The sequence below is a fragment of the Heterocephalus glaber genome, unplaced genomic scaffold, assembly GCF_053883595.1.
Source record: "Heterocephalus glaber isolate CG9 unplaced genomic scaffold, H.glaber_assembly_v1.0 deba00001733, whole genome shotgun sequence".
NCBI lineage: Eukaryota > Metazoa > Chordata > Mammalia > Rodentia > Bathyergidae > Heterocephalus > Heterocephalus glaber.
Window position 1 is genome coordinate 13,919,251 of NW_028258444.1, and position 21,848 is coordinate 13,941,098.

At 35.9% G+C, this 21,848-nt stretch overlaps 1 protein-coding gene across 4 annotated transcripts in view; it reads right to left on the minus strand.

The window, feature by feature from the left end:
- Positions 1 to 21,848, minus strand: part of Nell2 (neural EGFL like 2) — a 586,229-nt gene that overhangs the window by 324,547 nt on the left and 239,834 nt on the right. For all 4 annotated transcript variants that reach the window (XM_087200079.1, XM_004863157.4, XM_004863159.4 and 1 more), the window contains 2 exons: positions 1,717 to 1,890; positions 1,531 to 1,627 (listed from right to left, as the gene is read on the minus strand). In XM_087200079.1, the coding sequence (XP_087056205.1) occupies positions 1,531 to 1,627; positions 1,717 to 1,890 (271 nt within the window). The remainder of the gene's footprint in view (positions 1 to 1,530; positions 1,628 to 1,716; positions 1,891 to 21,848) is intronic.

A 21,848-nucleotide genomic window follows, 5' to 3' on the forward strand; every position in this document is an offset into this window, starting at 1 on the left:
GAAGAAACAACTCCAGACATACTCAGCCACCTCATCTTTGACAAAGGAGCCAACCACCCTCATTGGAGGAAAGTTAGCCTATTTAATAAATGGTGCTGGAAAAACTGGATTTCAACATGTCAGAGATTAAAACTAGACCCTTACCTATCACCATGCACTAAGCTAAGATCAAAGTGGATTAAAGATCTAAATATTAAGACAGAATCACTAAATCTGCTGGGAGATAATTTAGGTAGAACTCTTGAAGTCATTGGCATAGGAAAAGACTTTATGAACAAAACCCCAGTAGCACAGAAACTAGCTCAAAGAATCAACAACTGGTATCTCATCTTATTAAAAAGCTTCTGCACTGCAAGTGGAACGACCAACAGAGCTAATAGACAACCTACAACGAGGGAAAAAAATTTTAGCAGCTGTACCTCAGACAAAGGTCTACTACCTAGAATTTGTAAAGAACTGAAAAAAAATCAGACCCCCCCAAATTCAAAGATCCAATTCAAAAATGGGCATCCGAAATGAACAGACATTTCTCAAAGAAGTAAAAGCAGCAAATAAATATATGAAAAAATGCTCAAGATCACTGGTCATTCGAGAGATGCAGATGAAAACAACACTGAGATTCCACTCACCCAAGAAAGAATGGCTGATATCAAGAAATCAACCAATAACAAATGCTGGCAGGGGTGTGGGGAGAAAGGAACCCTTCTCCATTGCTGGTGACAGGGCAGGCTGGTGTAACCACTGTTGAAATCTGTATGGAGATACCTCAAAGAACTAGGACTAGAGGTCATATTTGACCCAGCTATTCCCCTGCTGGGGATCTTCCCCAAAGAATTAAAAGAATCATGCTACAGTGATATATGTGCACTCAAGTTTACAGTGGCACAGTTTGCAATAGCTAAAGCTGGGAAACAGCCCAAGTGCCCATCAACTGGAAACTGGACAAAGAAGATGTGTTCTTTTTATAAACTGGAGTACTACTCAGCCATAAAGAATGAGAAACTAGAGACATTTATAGCTAAATGGATGCATATCGAGGCCATACTCTTACGTGAAATAAATAGGACACATGTGTAAATAGTTTCTCTAGTGTGAGAAACTGAAAGTGTAAATAAGGATTAAAACAAATAATAGATGATTTGAAATAGGGAAAGGTCCAAAGGTGTAAGGGTGGTGGGAGGGAAGGGGAAAGGAAAGAAGGTAAAGCAAAAATTATGAGAAAAGAAAACAATGAAAAGGAAATCTATGTAAATAGTGAAGGGTGGAGGGGGGTGAAAGATGCACACATAATGGGGAAAGAAATAAGAACCAAGATTCATCTTGTACAGGTAGAAGCACCCAATGATAAATGTAAGCCTATTGTATACCTAAAATGTACCAACAAAAGAATTTAAATATATATATATATATATATATATAAAATTGTACAAGTCAATTTTTTTCTTTCACACCATAAAAGGTATGTTTTTCCAAACTCATTAGGAAGCATTTATATTTACACTTTACATTCAGACTGTAGCAAATAGATACCTTAAAATATCCATGTGCATTATTTCTTTGCCCCAACCAAAATGTTGTGCCCAAAGGCAAGTCTGTGGAGGGCTTTTCCATGACTCTTTCATAAATTCTGTAAAAAAGAAACATCAGACAAGGAATGTGAATAAACAGTCATTTCATAGAATCTTACATTTCCTGAAATGAGAGCATTTCACTTACTTATTGCAGTCTATGTGTAAAATCAAATGGGAGGCACTGATAGCTAAGGAGAGCCTGTGCCACTTGTCATCAGCCAAAATGTAAGGAAATACTTCTGTGTGTGGATGGTGACTGCCTGAGCGGTAATGAAGTCTGATTTCATTCCGGTGACCACTGCTTTCCAATTCCAGATACCTGCACAGAAAAGAGCCACATGGGACACATTGAAAATAGAGGTCAAAACCAAATAAAATGATCACTGTCTCCAGAAATTTGGAGTAGATATACTGTTCCCATTCCTCCCACTAAGTACAACCAGTCATTACACATAAAACAAACATGAGAGGCCCACTGGGACACCAGCAGCCCCAGCATGCAGGGCCCAACCAGAGACCTGCTGGGGCCCAAGCAGCTTGAGTGTGCAGGCCCTAGCCAGAAGCCTGACAGGATAGCAGTGCATCAGGGGATCAAGAAAGCCATCATTCTGAGCCCAGGAATTGGTGTAGCGGTGTACAGTAGAGAGAGGCTTCTCTGAGGCTTGTTGAGAATTGAAGCCCACTGAGAAAGCAGAGTCACCTCAATAAAGGTCCAGCAGACTGCAGCAGTTGGTGAGTTGTTGGGGTCAGACTTGTTGTGGGGGAAGGGTAGCTCAAACCTGCAGTAGAACTGTGCAAAGTTCAAACCCAAAGGTCAGGGAGCTTAATTCCACCCTTGCAGCCAGAAACCAGACTGAACTTGAGAGGACTACTGTTGGCTCACTGAGATCAGTCGACACAGGACACAGATCTGTATAGTATCCATGTTGTCCACCAGGGACAACACAGACATACCTTGAAGGAGACACTTTTTTCTTTTCTCCTCCTTCATTTCTTGCCTTTCTTGTTCCTGTTTTAGTCTTGTTTTTTTCTCAATTGTTCTTATTTTTATAGGAGCAAAAATACAGTTTCTGTTTTTTTCTATTGCTGTTAGTTTTGTTCTTGTTTTTGTTCCTTCCTTCTCTTTTCCTGTCTTTACCAGTTTCCCAAAGCTCGCATGATCTCTCTGTGTCCTCTAGCCTTACTTGTAACCTTTCCCTGTCCTTATATTTCTCTACCCCCCAACTCTTTTTAAATGTAGCCAGAGGGCAAATTCAGTATATTGAAGGGCTTATTTACTGAAAATATATCTCTCAGTGGTTCTAGATTTTTGTAAATAACCACAAGTCTGGTTCATGTGGCCAAAGGTGCTAGAATAATAGTTACAACTGTATGTCATTTTCAAGGCCATGTTTGATGATATTGTTGGTATTGATCATATGGTGACCTCATTTTTCTAATCGGCTGTCCTTCCTGGAACACCAAGACTGAGATTGCCTAAGGGCAATTACAGATTCAAAACCCAGAGGCCAACTAAACCTGGAAGACAATCTCCAAGAAGTAGCCATTACTAAGGGTTCTAAATACTAGCAATAAAGATACTCACAATAAGCAATTTTCAAGCAGCAACTCAGGAATTAAACCAAAAAAACAACAACAAAAAATAAAAATGAGAAGACATCTAAACAAAACTCAAAACCAGACTTGTAGTTCACCAAAGGCAACTCCAAGGAGCAAGAGATGGAACAATCTGAAACTGGAAAATCTGGACTCCCTGAACTGGCAATGAAAGAGGATCTGGAAAAAATGAAATCAGAAATGATTTCTCAAATGGTGACCAAAATGAAAGACATGATTAATAACTCTAGAGCAGACACAGAGAAAAAAATAGAGAAGCTGAGGAAAATGATAGAAACCATGAATACCCAGCATAAGAAAAAATTAGAGAGCATAAAACACATTCAAGCAGATATCCAAGAAAATAAAAATTCCATTGCAAGTTTCCACAGAAGAATAAGTGAATGTGAGGACAGAATTTCAGATATAGAAGACAGGATTGTGCTTAACAAACACAAAAATGAAGATTTCTTAAGAATAGCAAAGGACCATCAGAAATCTATCCAATAGCTACAAGATGATGCAAAAAAAGAATAACGTAAGATGGACTGGAGTCAGTGAAAGAGTAGGAGATAGTGCAAAAGACATAAACTTTTCACAAAAGTAATTGCAGAAAACTTCCCAAACAGGGAAAAATAATTTGACATAAAGATAAGAGAGGCATATAGAACTGAAACTAATTATGATCAAAAAATCTACACAAAGCCATTTAATAGTCAAGGTCCCAGAAATCCAACACAAGAAAAAATATTAAAAGCAGTTAGAGAAAAGAAACAAATCTCATTCAAAGGAAAGCTCATCAGCATCACAACAGACTTCTCAAAACAAACCATCAAGTCAAGGCGAGCTTGGAGTGAAGTATTTCAAGCTCTAAAACAAAACAACCTCCAACTCAGTTTGATGTATCCCGCAAAACTCTCTTTCAAAATCGATTGTGAAATAAGATGTTTTCACAACAAAGACAACTTAGGAACTTCATGGATACCAAAACCAGCACTCCAAAAAATTCTAAACAATATCCTAGGAAATGACAATGAGGGTCACAACTCTATGAAGCCCAACAGAATAAATCCATCAGGCAAGGCAAGAAATTAAATGCAAAGGGAGGAAAAAAAATCCAACAACAGGAAAAGATAATGACAAGGATAGGTCAATACCTATCAGTTATGACCATCAATGTTAATGGTCTGAACTCACCAATCAAAAAAATAGACTGGCAGAATGGGTCAAGAAGCAAGATCCAACAATATGCTGCATACAAGAAACACATTTAATTAAAAAAAATTAAAGACTGAAAGTCAAAGGATGGAAAGCAATACTCTATGTGACAGGAATGTGAAAGAAAGCAGGGGTAGCTATCCTATTTGCAGACAATGTGGATTTCAAACCAATACTAATTAAGAGAGAAAATAAGGTCACTACATCCTTGTAAAGGGAATAATCCAAGGGGAGAGATGACAATCATATATATATATATGCACCAAATACTAATGCACCCAATAATATAAAACAAATATTAATGACATAAATAATCAAATACACACTAATACAAGAGTAGTGGGGACCTCAAGACCTCACTGTCACAAAGAGATAGATCAACTAGACAAAAAAAATCAGCAACAAAACTAGAACCGAAGCAAACTCTTGAACAAATGGACTTAATACATGGTCTACAGAGTGTTCCACTCCACAAAATCAGAATACACATTCTTCTCTGATATACATGGGTCATCCTGCAAAATAGAACACATGTTAGCTCACAGAACATGTCTAAGTAAATGCAAAGAAAGCGAAGTTGTCCCATGTATAATATCAGTATACAGTAGTGTAATGAAATTGGAGATCAATAGCAAAAGAAACAATGAGAACTGCATAAACACATGGAAATTTAACATCACCTTCCTGAACAAGCAATGGGTCATGAAGGAAATTAAAGAAACTAGACAGTTTCTACAATTAAATGTCAATGCCAATACAGCATACTGGAATTTATGGGACACAATGAAAGAAGTCCTACAAGGGAAATTCATAGCAATGAATACCATATTAGGAAAACAGAGACAACTCATATGAACAACCTAATGCTGAACCTCAAGTTTTTAGAAAAAGAAGAGCGAGACAAACTCAAAGCTTATACAAGGGAGGAAATTATAAAGATGAGGGCAGAAATCGATGCAATTGAGACTAAGAGAATGATACAAAAACTCACCAAATCAAGAGTTTGTTCTTCAAAGGAATAAAATAAATTGACAAACCTTTAGCCAAATTTATCAAAAAAAAAAAAAAGAGAAAAGGTTCAAATCCATTCAAGTAGGAATGAAAAGGGTGAAACTGCAACAGATCCATCCAAAATCCAGAGGATCATAAATACTTTGAGAAACTGTACTTCAATAAGAAGGAAAACACAGAAGAAATGGACATATTCCTAGATACATAAGAATTACCAAGCTTGAACCAAAAGGATATAAAACTTCTAAACAACACAATATCAATCAATGAAATTGAAAACAACTAAAAATTTACCAAAAAGAAAAGCCCAGGTCTTGATGTCTTCACTGCTGGATTCTACAAGAAATTTAGAGAAGACCTGATGCCACTATGGCTCAAACTCTTTAATGAAATTGAAAGGGAAGCAATACTCCCAAATTCATTCCTAGAAGAACCCATTACCTTGATTTCAAAAGCTGAGAAAGACCCAACTGAAAAAAAGAACTATAGGCCTATCTCCCTAGTGAACATAGATGCAAAACTCCTCAATAAGATACCTGCACACAGAATGCAGATCAGCAAGAAGATCATGCATGCTGATCAAGTTGGATTAATCCCAGGGATGCAAGGATGGTTCAACATATATAAATCAATAAATGCAATACACTATATTAACAGATTGAAAGAAAAAAACATACGATCATCTCAATAGATGCAGAAAAGGCATTTGACAAAATTCAACACCCACTCATGATAAAAGCCCTGCAGAAAATTGGAATAGAAGGTCTTTATCTCAATCTGATTAAGGCTATCTATGAAAAACCAATAGCCAACATCATACTAAATGGTCAAAAACTGAAAATCTTCACACCAAAATCAGTAACAAGAAAAGAATGTCCATTGTCACCACTGCTATTCAATATAATTCTGGAAACATTAGCCACAGCAATTTGAAAAGAGAAATAGGGCCTGGGGATTTAGCTCAGTGGTTCTGCCACCTGCCTCACAAGCACAAGGTCCCAAGTTTGATCCCTGGTACCCTCCCCCCAAAAGAAAGAAAGAAAGAAAGAGAGAGAGAAAAGAAAAGAAAAGAAGGAAGGAAGGAAGGAAGGAAGGAGAAAGAAATAAAAGGAATAATGATAGGAAACAAAGAAATTAAACTGTCATTATTTATGGATGGCATGATACTCCATACAGAAGACCCCAAAAACTCACCAAAAGTCTTCTAGACTTAGTAACCAAATTCAGTAGAGTAGCTGGATACAAAGTCAACACTCAAAAATCAATAGCCTGCTTGTACACAAATAACAGAACCACTGAGAGAGAAATGGGGAAACAATTCCTTTCACAATAGCATCCAAAAAAAAGAAATATATAGGAATCAATATAATGAAGGAAGTAAAAGACCTCTACTCTGAAAAACACAGCACTCTGATAAAGGAGATCAAGCAGGATATCAGAAAATAGAAAGACATCCCTTGCTCTTGGGTAGGAAGAACCAATGTAGTGAAAATGGCCATACTACCAAAACTGCTATATAGTTTCAATGCAATCTTGATTGAAATTCCAATAGCATATTTCACAGAACTAGAGAAAACAATCCAAAAATTCATTTGGAACCAGAAAAGACCTGGAGTAGCAAAAGCAATTCTAGGTAACAAAGACAAGGCATGGGGTATCACAATCCCCAACTTGAAACTTGACTACAAAGTTACTGTGACAAAAACAGAACGGTACTGGCAAAGAAACAGACCCAAGGATCAACTCCAGACATACTCAGCTTCCTCATCTTTGACAAAGGAGCCAAACCCCCTCACTGCAGGAAAGATAGCCTCTTTTATAAATGGTGCTGGACGAACTGGGTTTCAACTTGTCAAAGATTAAAAGTAGACCCATATCTCTATTCATGCAGTAAACTAAAATCAAAATGGATCAAAGATCTGAATTTTAACAGAAATAATAAACTGGCTGGAAGAGAAGTTATGTAGAACTCTTGAAGACATTAGCATAGGAAAAGATTTCATGAACAAAACCTCAGTCACGTGTGAACTAGCACAAAGAATCAATAACTGTGATCTCATCTTATTAAAAAGCTTCTGCACAGCAAAGAAAACCAACAACAGAGTGAAGAGACAACCCACAATGCGAGAAAAAAATTTTATCATCTGTTCTTCAGACAAAGATCTACTATCTAGAATATATAAAGAACTGTAAAAAAATCCGAACTTGCAAATTTAAAGACCCAATCCAGAAATAAGTACCTAAAATGAACAGACATTTCTCAGACAAAGAAGTAGAAACAACAAATAAACATATGAAAAAATACTCAACATCATTGGTCATCTGGGAGACTCAAATGAAAACAATGCTGAGATTCCACCTTATTCCAGAAAGTATGGCTGCTATCAAGAAATCAACCAATAATAAATGCTGGCCAGGTTGTGGGGAAAAGTGAACTCTTCTGCACTCTTAGTGGGAATGTAGACTGGTGCAATCACTGTGGAAATAAGTATAGAGATTCCTCAAAATACTAAGATTACAAGTTCCATTTAACCCAGGTATTCCCCAGCTGGGTATATTCCCCCCCAAATTAAAAGCATATACCATAGCAATATATGCACACCCACGTTCATAGTGCCCCCGTTTGTAATAATTAAAGCTTGGAAACAGCCCAAAGGCCCATCTACTGGTGACTAGATAAAGAAGATACATTTTTTTAATAAAAAGAAATACTACTCAGCCATAAAAAATGAGAAACTAGAGATTTATAGCTAAATAGATGCATATTAAGACCATACTCTTAAGTGAAATAAATAGGATACACATGTATAAATACCAAATTGTCTCTATGGTATGAGAAACCGAAAGTGTAAATGGAGCCCAAGTGCATAATAGATAATGTGAAATGGGAAGCAAAGTTCAAAGGGGAAGGGGAAATGAGGGGATAGGGGAAAGGAAAGAAAACAAAAATATTAGAAAAGAATGAAAAAACGGAAACAAAGCTTTTGTAAATAGGAAGGGGTGGAGGTGTGGAAGGGAGGGAAGGGGAATGGGAAAAAAAGAACTAAGATAAATCATGTATAGACAAAAATTCTCAATGATGAATGTGATCATAATGTATGCCTAGAGCACCCAGAAGGAAGCTACCCTGCCGCCATCCAAGGCTCCTAGGGAAGAGAAAGTGAGCCAGTCTTAGCACCTGGAAGGAAGCTCCCCCACTGCCATCCCAAGCAACTAGGGCACAGAAGCTGAGCCAGTCCCAGAACCCGGAAGGAAGCTCCCCCGCTGCCATCCCAAGCTCCTAGGGCAGAGAAGGTGAGCCGCATGAGTGCCAGAAGCACTCCTCCAACCGTGGAAATGAGAAAACACATAAACAAGCCTCAAAAACAGACTTCCAGATCACCTACAGCAACAATCTGATACTCAAGCACCAGGACTCTCTGAACTGGCAACAAACGAGGATCTGGGAAAAATGAAATCAGAAATAATAGATAACAGCAAAGATTTTGCTCATGGTGCAAGGCATGATTAATAAATCTAGAGAGGACATAGACAAAACAATAGAGGATCTGAGGAACATGATGGAATCCCAACATAAGAAACAGATGGAATCCATAAAACAGATACAAACAGATTTCCAAGAGATTGAAAACTCCATCGAAAATCTGCGCAGTAGAATGAACCAATGTGAGGACAGAATTTCACATATAGAAGACAAGATTGCAATTAGTGACCAGGAAAAGAAAAATTGCTTTAAAATTGTAAGGGAACATGAGAAATCAATCCAGCAGCTGCTAGACGATGCAAAGAAGAATAACATAACACTGATTGGAGTCAATGAAGAAAGAGGAGAGAGTGCAGATGACATAAAAAAACTGTTCACAGAAGTGATGGCAGAAAACTTCCCAAAGAGGGGAAAAACACTTGACAAACAGATAAGTGAGGCATATAGGACTCCAGCTAACCTAAATCAAAAAAAATCTAAACACAGGCATATAATAGGATTCCAGAAATCCAACAGAAGAACAACATTCTACAAGCAGTGAGAGAAAAGAAACAAAGCACACACAAAAGAAAGCCCATCAGAATCACAGCAAACTTCTCAATGCAAACCCTCAAGGCAAGAAGAGCTTGGAGTGATGTATTTCAAGCCCTAAAGGAAAACAGCCTCCAACCCAGATTGATGTACCCTGCAAAACTATCTTTCAAAATTGATGGAGAAATAAGATACTTTCATGATAAACAGCACCTCAGGAACTTCATGAATACCAAACTGGCACTCCAAAAAATTTTAGACAAGACCCTAGGAAAAGACAATGAGGATCACAACCCCAGGAAACCTAGCAGAATGAATCCATTGGGCGTGACAAATTAAACACAAAGGGGGAGAATCCAACAAAAAGAAAAAGATATGACAAGGCTTTTAAAACTCTTAACTTCATCTCCCTTATGAGCATATAATTCAATCTTATTATTGTACTGATTAGTACCTTTCTGATTCTAGAGTTGCCCACCATTCCTTATGTTATACTGGCTATTTATTATCTTCTTATGTCTACTTTTTAATTGGGTTGCCTATTAATAAGCTGTAAGAGTTCTTTATATATTCTGGTCATAGGTTATATGCATTGTAAATATGGTCTGTTTAAGGACTACTTTTCATTTTAATGATGTTATTTAAGGTTCTAAGTATTGATGGAATCTCATTTATCAATTTTTTTCTTTTATACATCATGTCTTTTGTATCCTAGGTAGTTCTTGCCTACCCTGAATTTATAAATATTTTCCCTTATAATTTCTTCTTAAAGTTTCATAATTTTAGGCTTTCTTATTTAGGTTCACAGATCCCTTCAAGTTATTTTCATGTATGGAAAAAAAAGGTTGAGGTTAATTTTTTATATACAGATACCAGGTGTTCTAGTGCCATTTGCTGAAAACATTATCTCTTCCTCCGCTCTTGAATTGAGTTTATATTCTATAAAATGCTCATGTTAAATAATCTTTCAAAACTCAGTGGACCATATATGTGTGGTTCTAGTTCTAGATTCTCTCTTTTATTCCAATGATCTATACCTCTTTCCTTACACCAACACTGCCTTGATTACTGTAGCTTTAGAAGAAGTCTTAAAATTAGGTACTAAACATCTTCCATCACTGGTTTTGTTTTTGTTGTTAACTTTTCTAGGTCCTTTGTACTCCTACATAACTTTTAAATTTTAATATCCAATTCTTCATTTATAGCAAGTAAACACAGACCTGAATTTTTATATATACCTTGTGTTTTCTAATCCTGCTAAATTCAAGTACAAGTTCTAGGGGCTCCTAGAGATTCCTTAGTATTTTCTCTGTAGATGATCATTTCATCTACATATAAAGATTTTGCTTCTGCCATGCCAATCCTATCCTAATTGTGTCATTTTATTGCCAGACTATTTTGGTGGGGACTAGGTTTCAAAGTTTAATGGACAGATAAAGAGTAAGCATATCTGCCCTTGTTCCCCACCTTAAGGAGATAGCATTGTATCTTCTCCATTTGTATAAGGCATTCTCACTGGAAGTATGGAGTACATGTCTTTAATCTGTTGAGAAGTTTCTGTTCTACTTCTAGTCTCCTGATAGCTTTTATCATGAACAGCTGTAGAATTTAGTCCAATACTTTTTCTCCAACTAGTGACAGGATCATATGGCTTTTTCCTTTCCTCTGTTAAAATGATGACTTTTGGGGATGGATCTTCCAATGCTGAACCAACACTGCCATCCCTATAACAAAACCACTTTCTACATACTGCCAGATCTGACTTCTAACAGTTTGTTTTGTTAAACAAATTTCTATCTATGTTCATACTTTTTTCTTCTATTATCTTTATCCAGTTTTAGGATTAGCACAATGTTGAGTTCCTAAAATGAGGGGAGAAGTGTTCCTTCTTTTTTCTGCTTTAATTGTTTGATATAATTTATCAGTTAAAATGTATATGAGCCTACTGTTGTCATATAGGTAGGTTTTCAAGCTAGGAATATACTTTCTTTAATAGATGCTATTCAAATTTTATATTTCCTCCAGAGTTAGTTTCATTAATTTGTCTTCCAAGGTACTTCTTAGAAGTTGTCAAATTTATTTCAAAACACATTTTTGTAATATGCTTTCTATATACTTTTAAATTCTGTAAAATCTGTGGTAATGTCTCCTAGATCTTAATATTGTAATTTTAAAAATGTATAACTGATATAGTGTAACAGGAAGAAAAGGTTTAAAAGAGCAGGGTAATTGGAAGGGGTAGGGGAAGGGAAAAAAGGGAAAGGAAAAAATATGAGAAGAGGAAAAAAATGGAAACAAGGTCTTTGCAAATAGGAAGGGTGGAGTGGGTGAAGGGAGGGCAAGGGAAGGGGAAAAAATAAGAACCAAGAGACTCATATAATGGTACAAGACCCAATGATGAATGTAACTGTATTTTATACCTAAAATGTATGAATAAAGTTAATGGGGAAAAAAGGGAAAAAAATAATGTATACCTAAAATGTACCAATAAAGATAATTTAGAAAAACAAACATAAGAAGAATCTAAACATTCCAGTGAAAAAGACAAATTTTGGTGGAGAAAACAGAAAAATCAGCTAGGGAACTCAGGACCCAAGGAACAATATGGTAGTGAGTTCCCAAGAGATCTGTTTTGCCTGATATATCCTAGACTTGGAGCTGAAGAAGCCAATGATTTGGATATACCAATGAGTGCAAACCAAAAATATCCCCAAAACCCTTTCTTGCTTTAACCAAAGAAACTATAAACAATCCAAAAGTCCTTCAATGAGTGAGTGGAGAAAAAAAGGTCTGTGGTACATCCATAACAGGAATACAATCCAATAATTAAAAAGGATGAGTAAGTAGGAATTTAGAAGGAGACTGATCAGAGAAGTCACTTTGGAGCTACTGCAAAAAGTCTATAAAAACTGGTGGTACTGAATCAGGGTAGTTGTGCTAGATGTGGTGGCAAGTGCTTCTATTCTATACATATTTGGAAAGTACAGCTGACAGAATTTGCTGATGTTGAGTGCTAACAAATGAAAACATAGTGGAGTCAGGGCTTTGCATATGATCTTTTAAACTTGAGTGAGTAGAAGGTAAGTGCTGTTTATTTATCGCAATAGAGACTCTGGGAGGAGCAAGTTTAAGAAAAGAGAGCCCAGATGTGGAGAAAATGAAATATTTCCATACTGTTGGTGGCAATGTAATTAGTACAAAAATTATGGAAAACAGTATATAGTTTCCTCAAAAAGATTAAAAATAGAACTATCATAGGATCCAGCAATCCCACTCCTGGGTATATATCCAAAGGAAAAGAAATTGGTATGTTGAAGAGACATCTTTATTCCTATATTCATTGCACCACTTTTCACAATAGCCAAGAAATAGAAATAAAAGGTTCATCAACTGAGGAATGGATAAAGAAAATGTGGTACCTATACATAATAGAGTACTATTAAGAAATAAAAAGAAGGAAATCATATTTGTGACAACATGGATGGAATTGTAGATCATTAAGTGAAACAAACCAAGCACAGAAAGACCAAAATCACATGATTTTCACTCATATGTAGATTGTAAAAACATGTTGATCTTAGAGAGACTGAAAGTAGAGAATAGGGTAGAGGGGAGATGGAGAAAGATTGGTCAATGTATACTAAATTACAGATAGGAGAAAGAAGATCTGGTTTCTACTCAATGCTAGGATGACTATAGATAATAATAATGTACATTTCAAAAGGTAGAGGAAAGAATTTTGAGTTTTTTCCATAAACAACTGATAAATGTATGAGGAGACAGATATGCCTAATGAACAGATGATTACATAATGTATATATACAATATTGAAACATCACATGGCACCATATCAAATATAATCTTGCTTTTTACCTGTCAATTAAAATAAATGTAATTTAAATATTTAAAAATAAAATACAATTTGGGAAACAGAATAAACTTAGATAAGATAAACACTAAAGAGGTTATATAGAGAGAGGACAATTATTAAGTCTGAGATGAAGAGCAGTCAATAATGAATGTAGAAGCCACAGGCATATAGATCATACCAAAAGTCCTAAGACATAGAGATATCTAGGTAATTACCAGAGGTAAAAGAAGAATGCCTTGATATTCTGAAGAGGAATCAAAAGAGGAACATAACAAATTTGACCAGTGAGATTAGAGAAGAAAAAGTGAGAGGGATTTCAAAAGCCTAGTGATGAAGCAAATGAGAGAGAAACAGACAGACAGAGAGAGAGACACAGAGAGAGATATCAACTGTGTCAAATGCCACTAATAGACCAAGTAAGATAAAGACTTAACATCTGGATGAGTGTCTCATATTTGAATCTATTTTTAGTAATTTTTAGGGGAGAAAATTTGCTTTTTAGGAAAAAATCTGTAAAAACAAATGACAGATAATGAGCACAGATACTTTGGGAGGAATGGGAGGTAGATTCTGAGAGATACATATTCAAGGAAGATTCTTATTTTTATTAATGAGAGATGCTATCCATACGTGTATGCTGCTGAGGATAATTCTATAGAAAAAATATGCCATAATTAAAAGAGTGAAGAAATTGGAATTTTAAAAATCCTACAGTAAGACACACATCAACTGGATTTTAATTGTTAAAAGTAAAATTTGCTTGATGGAAAAGACAGTATAAACAAAATCAGGCAACAAATGTCATTTTATGAGACAAAAAGTAGACATCAGAAGTTGATGTCCAAGACACATGAAGCAAATCTTAAATTACTAAGAAAAAGTAACTCAATCAATTTACCATTCTTGTTAGCAAAAATCAAAGATTAATAATGTCCATTGCCAATAAGAACATAGGGCAACAGAAGCAAAAGATGGGGAACTGAAATGAATATACATTTCTCAGAAGAAGAAACACAAATGGCCAATAAGTATGTGAAAATCTGTTCAGCACTACTAACCATCAGAGATATACAATTTAAAACAACACTAAGATTTCATCTCGCTCAAGAAAAAATGGCTAGAAATCAAATAATAGCAAATGCTGGTGAGGCTTAGGGGGGAAAAAGGAACCCTTCTACATTGTTGGAGGGAATGCAAATTGGTGCAACCATTATGGAAATAAGTCTGGAGTTTCCTCAATAAACAAAATGAGAAATTCTATTTGATCCAAATATTCCCCTTCTAGGTATCTCCCCAAAAGAGTTAAAGACATCATATTAAGTGATATATACACAGCTATGTTTAGAGAGCACAATAGCTAAATCTTAGAAGTGGCCTATATATCCATCAATAAATGAATGGATAAAGAAAATATGGTATTTATATACAATGGAGTACTACTTTACCATAAAGAAGGATAAACTTCAGTCATTTGCAGAGAAGTGGATGGAACTTGAGACCATGATGTTAAGTAAAACAAATAAGACAGTAGCTTAAATATCACATGCTTTCTCTTATATGAGAAACTCAAAATATAAATAAAGAGCAAAAGGAAAGATAGATAACAGGAAGCTGGGAGATAGATTTTGTTCCATATGGGAAGGGAATGAGGACATGAGATGAGGTGGTAGGGAGGGGAGGGAAAAGGGATGAAGGAAAGAATTAAGATGAGATATATATATATATATATATATATATATATATATATATACACACACACACACACACACACACACACAACTCCCCACAATGAATGTAATCATTATGTACTGCAAGTGTGTACTAATAAAAAATAAGAACAGAATAAAAGGACATGGGGCAACTGCACTCAGACTCATGATTTGTTGGAACATAAATTGACATGAGCATTTTAAAAAGCAGTTTTGAAAAGCCATTCACATATTAAATGTGCATATTCTAAACCAGTAATTCCAGATCTAAAATCTATCATACTAAATTCATGGTAGAAATAAGCAATGATATATGTAGGAGGTGCTCACTCAAGATTTACTTAACATAGTTAAAAATTTAAAACTATCAACTACACATCCAGAGAAATTACGATACCTCAATATTCTGGAACACTGTACTGCTCTACAAAGGAATGTGGTTTTGACAGAAAACAATATCATAGTACACCAGTAAGTAAACAAAAAATTGCTGTTTATTCTCACTTTTCTGGGTAAAACTCTGTGCATACTGGTTTGGCAAAAAAAAGGGGCCAATTTGATAATATCAAAATGTTAACATTGGGGAGGAAGGGGCTTCTGGGTTGCCGTGCCACTGCTCCCAGCCCAGAGGTAGAGGCTTCTGGGCCACTGTTCCACCACTCCCAGCCCAGAGAAAGGGACATCTGGGCCAACATTCCACCACTTCCAGCCCAGAGGAGGTGAGCCATGCAGGCATCAATAGCGCCACCACCACCAACACCAACACCCCTGTCGAAATGAGAAGACACATAAACAAGTCTCAAAACCAGACTTCCAGACCACTGGCAGAAACCCCAAAGGGAAATGAGATAGAACACTCTGATACTCAACCACCTGGACCCACTGAACTGGCAACAAAAAGAGTACCTGGAAAAAATGGTCAGAAATATTTTCTCAGATAACAGCAGAGATTGTGCACATAGTGCAAGACATGATTAACAAATCTAGAGAGGACACAGATAAAAAATAGAGGAGCTGAGGAACATGATGGAATCCCAACATTGGAAACAAATGGAATCCATAAAACAGATACAAACAGATTTACAGGAGATTAAAAACTCCACTGAAAGTCTACACAGCAGAATGAGCCAATGTGAGGACAGAAATGCAGATACAGGAGATAAGATTGCAATTAGTGACCAGGAAAATAAAAATTGCTTCAAAATTGTATGGGACTATGAGACGTAAATTGAAGAGCTGCAAGATGATGCAAAGAAGAATAACATAGGACTGATTGGAGTCAATGAAGAAACAAGAGAGAGTATAGATGACCAAAATATTGTTCACAGAAGTACTATCAGAAAATTTCCCAAGCAGGGGGGAAGAAATTGATGCACACATAAGTGAGGCATATGGGACTACACCTAGCCTTGATAAAAAGAAATCTACACATAGGCATATAACTGTTTAGATTCCAGAAACTCAACAGAAGAACAAAGTTCTACAAGCAGTTAGAGAAAAGAGAAAAATAACATACAAAGGAAAGCACATAAGAATCACAGAAGACTTCTCATTGCAAACCCTCAAGGCAAGAAGAGCTTGGAGTGACATATTCTAAGCCCTAAAGGAAAACAGCCTCCAACTCAGATTAATGTACCCTGCAAACCTATCTTTCAGAACTGATGGAGGAATAACATACTTTCATGACAAAGAGCACCTTAGGAACTTCATGAATACCAAACCAGCACTCCAAAAAGTTTTAGATAATATCCTAGGTACAGACAATGAGGATCACAATACCAGGAGACATAGCAGAATAAATCCATTGGGTGTGACAAGAAATTAAATGCAAAGGGGGAGAAACCAACAAAAGAAAAAACTCATGACAATAATAAGTCAATATGTATCAGTTATAACCATCAATGTTAATGGTCTGAACTCACCAATCAAAAGAAATAGACTGGCAGAACAGGTCCAGAAGAAAATCCAACAATATGCTGCATACAAGAAACACACTTAATTCAAAAAGAAACTCATAGATTGAAACTTAAAGGGTGGAAAACAATACTCCACGTGATGGACACCCCAAAAAAAGGCAGGAGTAGCTATCCTCTTTGCAGATCAAGTGGATTTCAAACCAACATTGATTAAGAGAGACAAAGAAAGACACTACATCCTTGTAAAGGGAACAATCCAACAGGAAAAGATGACAATCCTAAATATATATGCACCAAACTGTAGTATGCCCAACTATATAAAACAAATAATAACAGACATGAAAAGTCATATATGCACTAATACAATTGTAGTGGGGGACCTCAAACCCCACTCTCAAAAACAGATAGATCAACTAGACAAAAAATAAGTAATGAAAGACTAAAACTCAATTGAACTGTTGAAGAAATGAACTTAGATGTTTACAGAGTGTTCCACCCCACAAAATAAGAATACACATTCTTTTCAGCTGCACATGGGTTGTTCTCCAAAATAGACCACATACTCGCTTATAAAAAATGTTTAAGTAAGTGCAAAGGAATTGAAGTTATCCCCTGTATATTTTCAGACCATAGGGCTATGAAATTAGAGATCCATAGCACAAGAAACTCAAAAAATTTCCTAAACACATGGAAATTGAACAACACACTTCTGAATAACCAATGGGTCACAGAGGAAATTAAAGAAGAAATCAGAAAGTTCTTTCAATTAAATGACAATGACAATACACCATATCAGAATTTATGGGACACAATGAAAGCAGTCACACAAGGGAAATTCATAACAGTGAATACACATATTAGGAAAACACAGCAAGCCCAATTAAACAACCTGATGCTGAACCTCAAGCTGCTAGAAAAAGCAGAGCAGGGTAAACCCAAAGCTCATATAAGGGAGAAAATTATAAAGATCAGAGCAGAAATCAATGCAATGGAGCCTAAGCGAACAATACAAAAAATCAATGAAGCCAAGAGTTGGTTCTTCGAAAGAATCAACAAACTTGACAAACCCTTAGCCAACCTTATAAGAAAAAAGGAAAGAAAAGGCACAAATCCATGCAATTAGGAATGAAAAGGGTGAAATTAAAACAGATGCAGAGGATCATCAATACCTACTTTGAGAACCTATACGCCAATAGGACAGAAAACACAGAAGAAATGAACAGATTCCTATATATGTATGAATTACCAAAGTTAAATGAAAACCTAAAAATTCTAAATGACCCAATATCAATCAATGAAATTGAAAACTTAATTAACAACTTACCAACTAAGAAAAGCCCAGGTCCTGATGGCTTCACTGCTGAATTCTACAAGACATTTAGAGAGGAACTACTGAATTTAAAAAGGAAGCAATACTCCCAAATTCATTCCTGGAAGCAAGCATCACCTTGATCCCCAAAGCAGACAAAGACCCAACTCAAAAAGAGAACTACAGGCCAATCTCGCTAATGAACATAGATGCAAAAATCCTCAATAAGATACTGGCAAATAGAATATAGAAGATCATCAAGAAGATCATACACCCTGATCAAGTGGGATTCATACCAGGGATGCACGGATGGTTCAACATACGTAAATCAATCAATGTAATATACTATAACAATAGAGCCAAGGACAAAAACCATATGATTATCTCCACAGAGGCAGAAAAAAGCATTTGACAACATCCAACATGCATTTATGATAAAAACACTACAAAAAATTGGAATAGATGGTCTCTACATCAATCTGATAAAAGCCATCTATGAAAAACCAACAGCCAGTATCATACTAAATGGTCAAAAAATGAAATCCTTCACACTAAAATCAGGAAAAAGACAAGGATGTCCACTACCACCACTCCTGTTTAATATATTTTTGGAAACATTAGCCATGGAAATTAGACAAGAGAAAGAAATAAAAGGAATAAAGATAGGAAATGAAGAAGTCAAGTTGTCATTATTTGCAAATGACATGATACTGTATATAGAAGACAACCAGAACACCACCAAAAGTCTTCTAGACTTAATTACCAAATTCAGTAGAGTAGCTGGATACAAGGTCTGCACACAAAAATCAATAGCTTTCCTCTACAAGGAAAACAGGCTCACTGAAAGAGAAATAGGGCAATCAATTTTTGCACAATAGCATCCAAAAAACAGAAATACCCAGGAATCAACTTGATGAAAGAAATCAAGGACCTCTTCTCTGAAAATTATAGCACTCTGAAAAGAGAGATTGAAGAGGATATCAGAAAATGGACAGACATCCCCTGCTCCTGGGTAGGAAGGATCAATATAGTGAAAATGGCCATACTTCCAAAACTACTATGTAGATTCAATGCAATTCCAATTGAGATACCAGAAGCATACTTCACGGACCTTGAGAGAAACAATCCAAAAATTCATTTGGAGCAAGAAGAGACCCAGAATAGCAAAAGCAATTCTAGGTAACAGAGATTTGGCAGGGGGTATCACAATGCCCAACTTGAAGCTAGGCTACAAAGCTACTGTGATAAAAACATCATGGTACTGGCAAGAAAACAGACCTGAGGACCAGGGACACAGATTAGAAGATGCAGAAACAACTCCAGACACACTCAGCCATCTCATCTTCAATAAAGGAGCCAAACACCCTCACTGAAGGAAAGATAGCCTCTTTAATAAATGGTGCTGGAAAAATTGGCTTTCAACTTGCCTAACATTAAAACTAGACCTATATCTCTCGCCATGCACTAAACTAAAATTGAAATGGATTAAACATCTAAATATTAAAATCGAAACACTGAACCAATTGGAACAGAGGTTAGGTAGAACTCTTGAAGACACCAGTGTAGGAAAAGATTTTATGAACAAAACCTCAGTTGCCCGTGAACTAACACAATCAACAAGTGGGATCTCTTCTTATTAAAAAGCTTCTGTACAGCAAGAGAAACCATCAGCAGTGTGAAGAGACAACCCACAATGTGCGAAAAAAATCTTCACCTGCTTTTCCTCAGACAAAGGTCTACTATCTCGAATCTATAAAGAACTTAAGAAGATCAGACCTCCCAAATTTAAAGACTCAATCTGAAAAAAGGCATCTGAAATGAACAGACATTTCTCAGACAAAGAAGTAGAAGTAGAAATAGAAAATAAATACATGAAAAAATCCTCAACATCACTGGTCATTTGAGAGATACAAATGAAAACAATGCTGAGATTCCACCTCACTCCAGAAAGAATGGCTGCTATCACGAAATCAACCAATAACAAATGCTGGCGGAGCTGTGGGGAAAGAGGGACCCTGCTCCACTGCTGGTGGGAGTGTAGACTGGTGCAACCACTGTGGAAATGAGTATGGAGGTACCTCAAAGAACTAAGATTGGAGGTTCCATTTGACCCAGTTATTCCCCTGCTGTGTATCTTCCCCAAAGAATTAAAAGAATCATACCACAGCGATATAGGTTACCTATGTTCATAGCAGCACAATTTGTAATAGCTAAAACTTGGAAATAGCCCAAATCCCCATCAACTGGAATCTGGATAAAGAAGATGTGGTTTTTTAAAATAAAGTGGAGTACTACTCAGCCATAAAAAATGAAAAATTAGAGACATTTATAGCTAAATGGATGCACATTGAGATGATACTCTTAAGTAAAATAAACAGGACACACATGTGTAAATACCAAATAGTTTCTCTAGTGTGAAAAACTCAAAGTGTAAATAACGTCTAAAAGATATAATAGATAATGTGAAATAGGAAGAAAAGGGGCAAAGGGGAAGGGGAAGTGGGAAGGGTAGGGAAAGAAGGAAAGAAGGGAATGGAATTAATATGAGAAAATGAAAAAATGGAAACAAAGTTTTTGTAAATAGGGAGGGATGGAAGGGTTGAAGGGAGGGCAGGGGAAGGGGGAAATATAAGAAACAAGAGAGATTATGTAGACGTGCAAATTTCCAGTGATGAATGTCATTATGTTGTATACCTAAAATATACCAATAAAATAATATTTTTTAAAATGTTAACATTAATTGCCTTAGGAGAGTACAACTGGGGGAAAGGATATAAGAAAACTTCATACATACATACATATGCATAATGTTTATGTATATAATAGAGTAAAAATTCATACATGTACACATGGCACAAATTCCATTTTAAGATGATAAACTCAAGTAGTTAAAAATATAAATCATGTTTAGAAATTATAAAGAATAAAACATCTTTTACTTTTATCCAAAAGCTACCAACTAAAGTGTACTTTTTAAATTTATTTTTAATTAACATGTAATAAATGTATATTTATAGAAAACTGTGATATTTTAATACATATATGTGATATGTAACTATCAAATCTCAATAACTAGCATATCCATCAACTCAAATATTTACCATTTCTTTGTAATGAGAAGATTCAAAATCCTCTCTTCTAGTGATTTTGATGTAATAAAGTACTGCTATTTACAGAAACCCTACTGTGTTATAGAACATGAGAACTTATCCTTCCCATTTTATCTCTCTATCATATCCTTCCCAGCCTCTGATAACCACTTTAATCTTCTATGAGATGAACATTTTTAGCTTTCACGTTTGAGTAAGAACATACATTCCTTGTCTTTCTGTGTCTGACTTTATTTCATGTCCTTCAGATTCATCCAAGTAGGTGAAAATATCAAGATTTCATTCGTTCTTATGGTCTAATAATATTCTATATCATATTTGTGCACTACTAACGCTTCTGTCTAGACAACCCTCCAAAGCCTCACATGAGCATAGGTAGGGCTTTTTGGAGATTGTTCTAAAGTGTGTGATGCTGAGATTAAGTTTGTGATGGTGGGATTAAGGGTATGTGATTACTAAATTAATCCACTGATTGGTTCAGCACAGTTCTAGGTATGGATAATGGGAAGACCTACCCTTGGT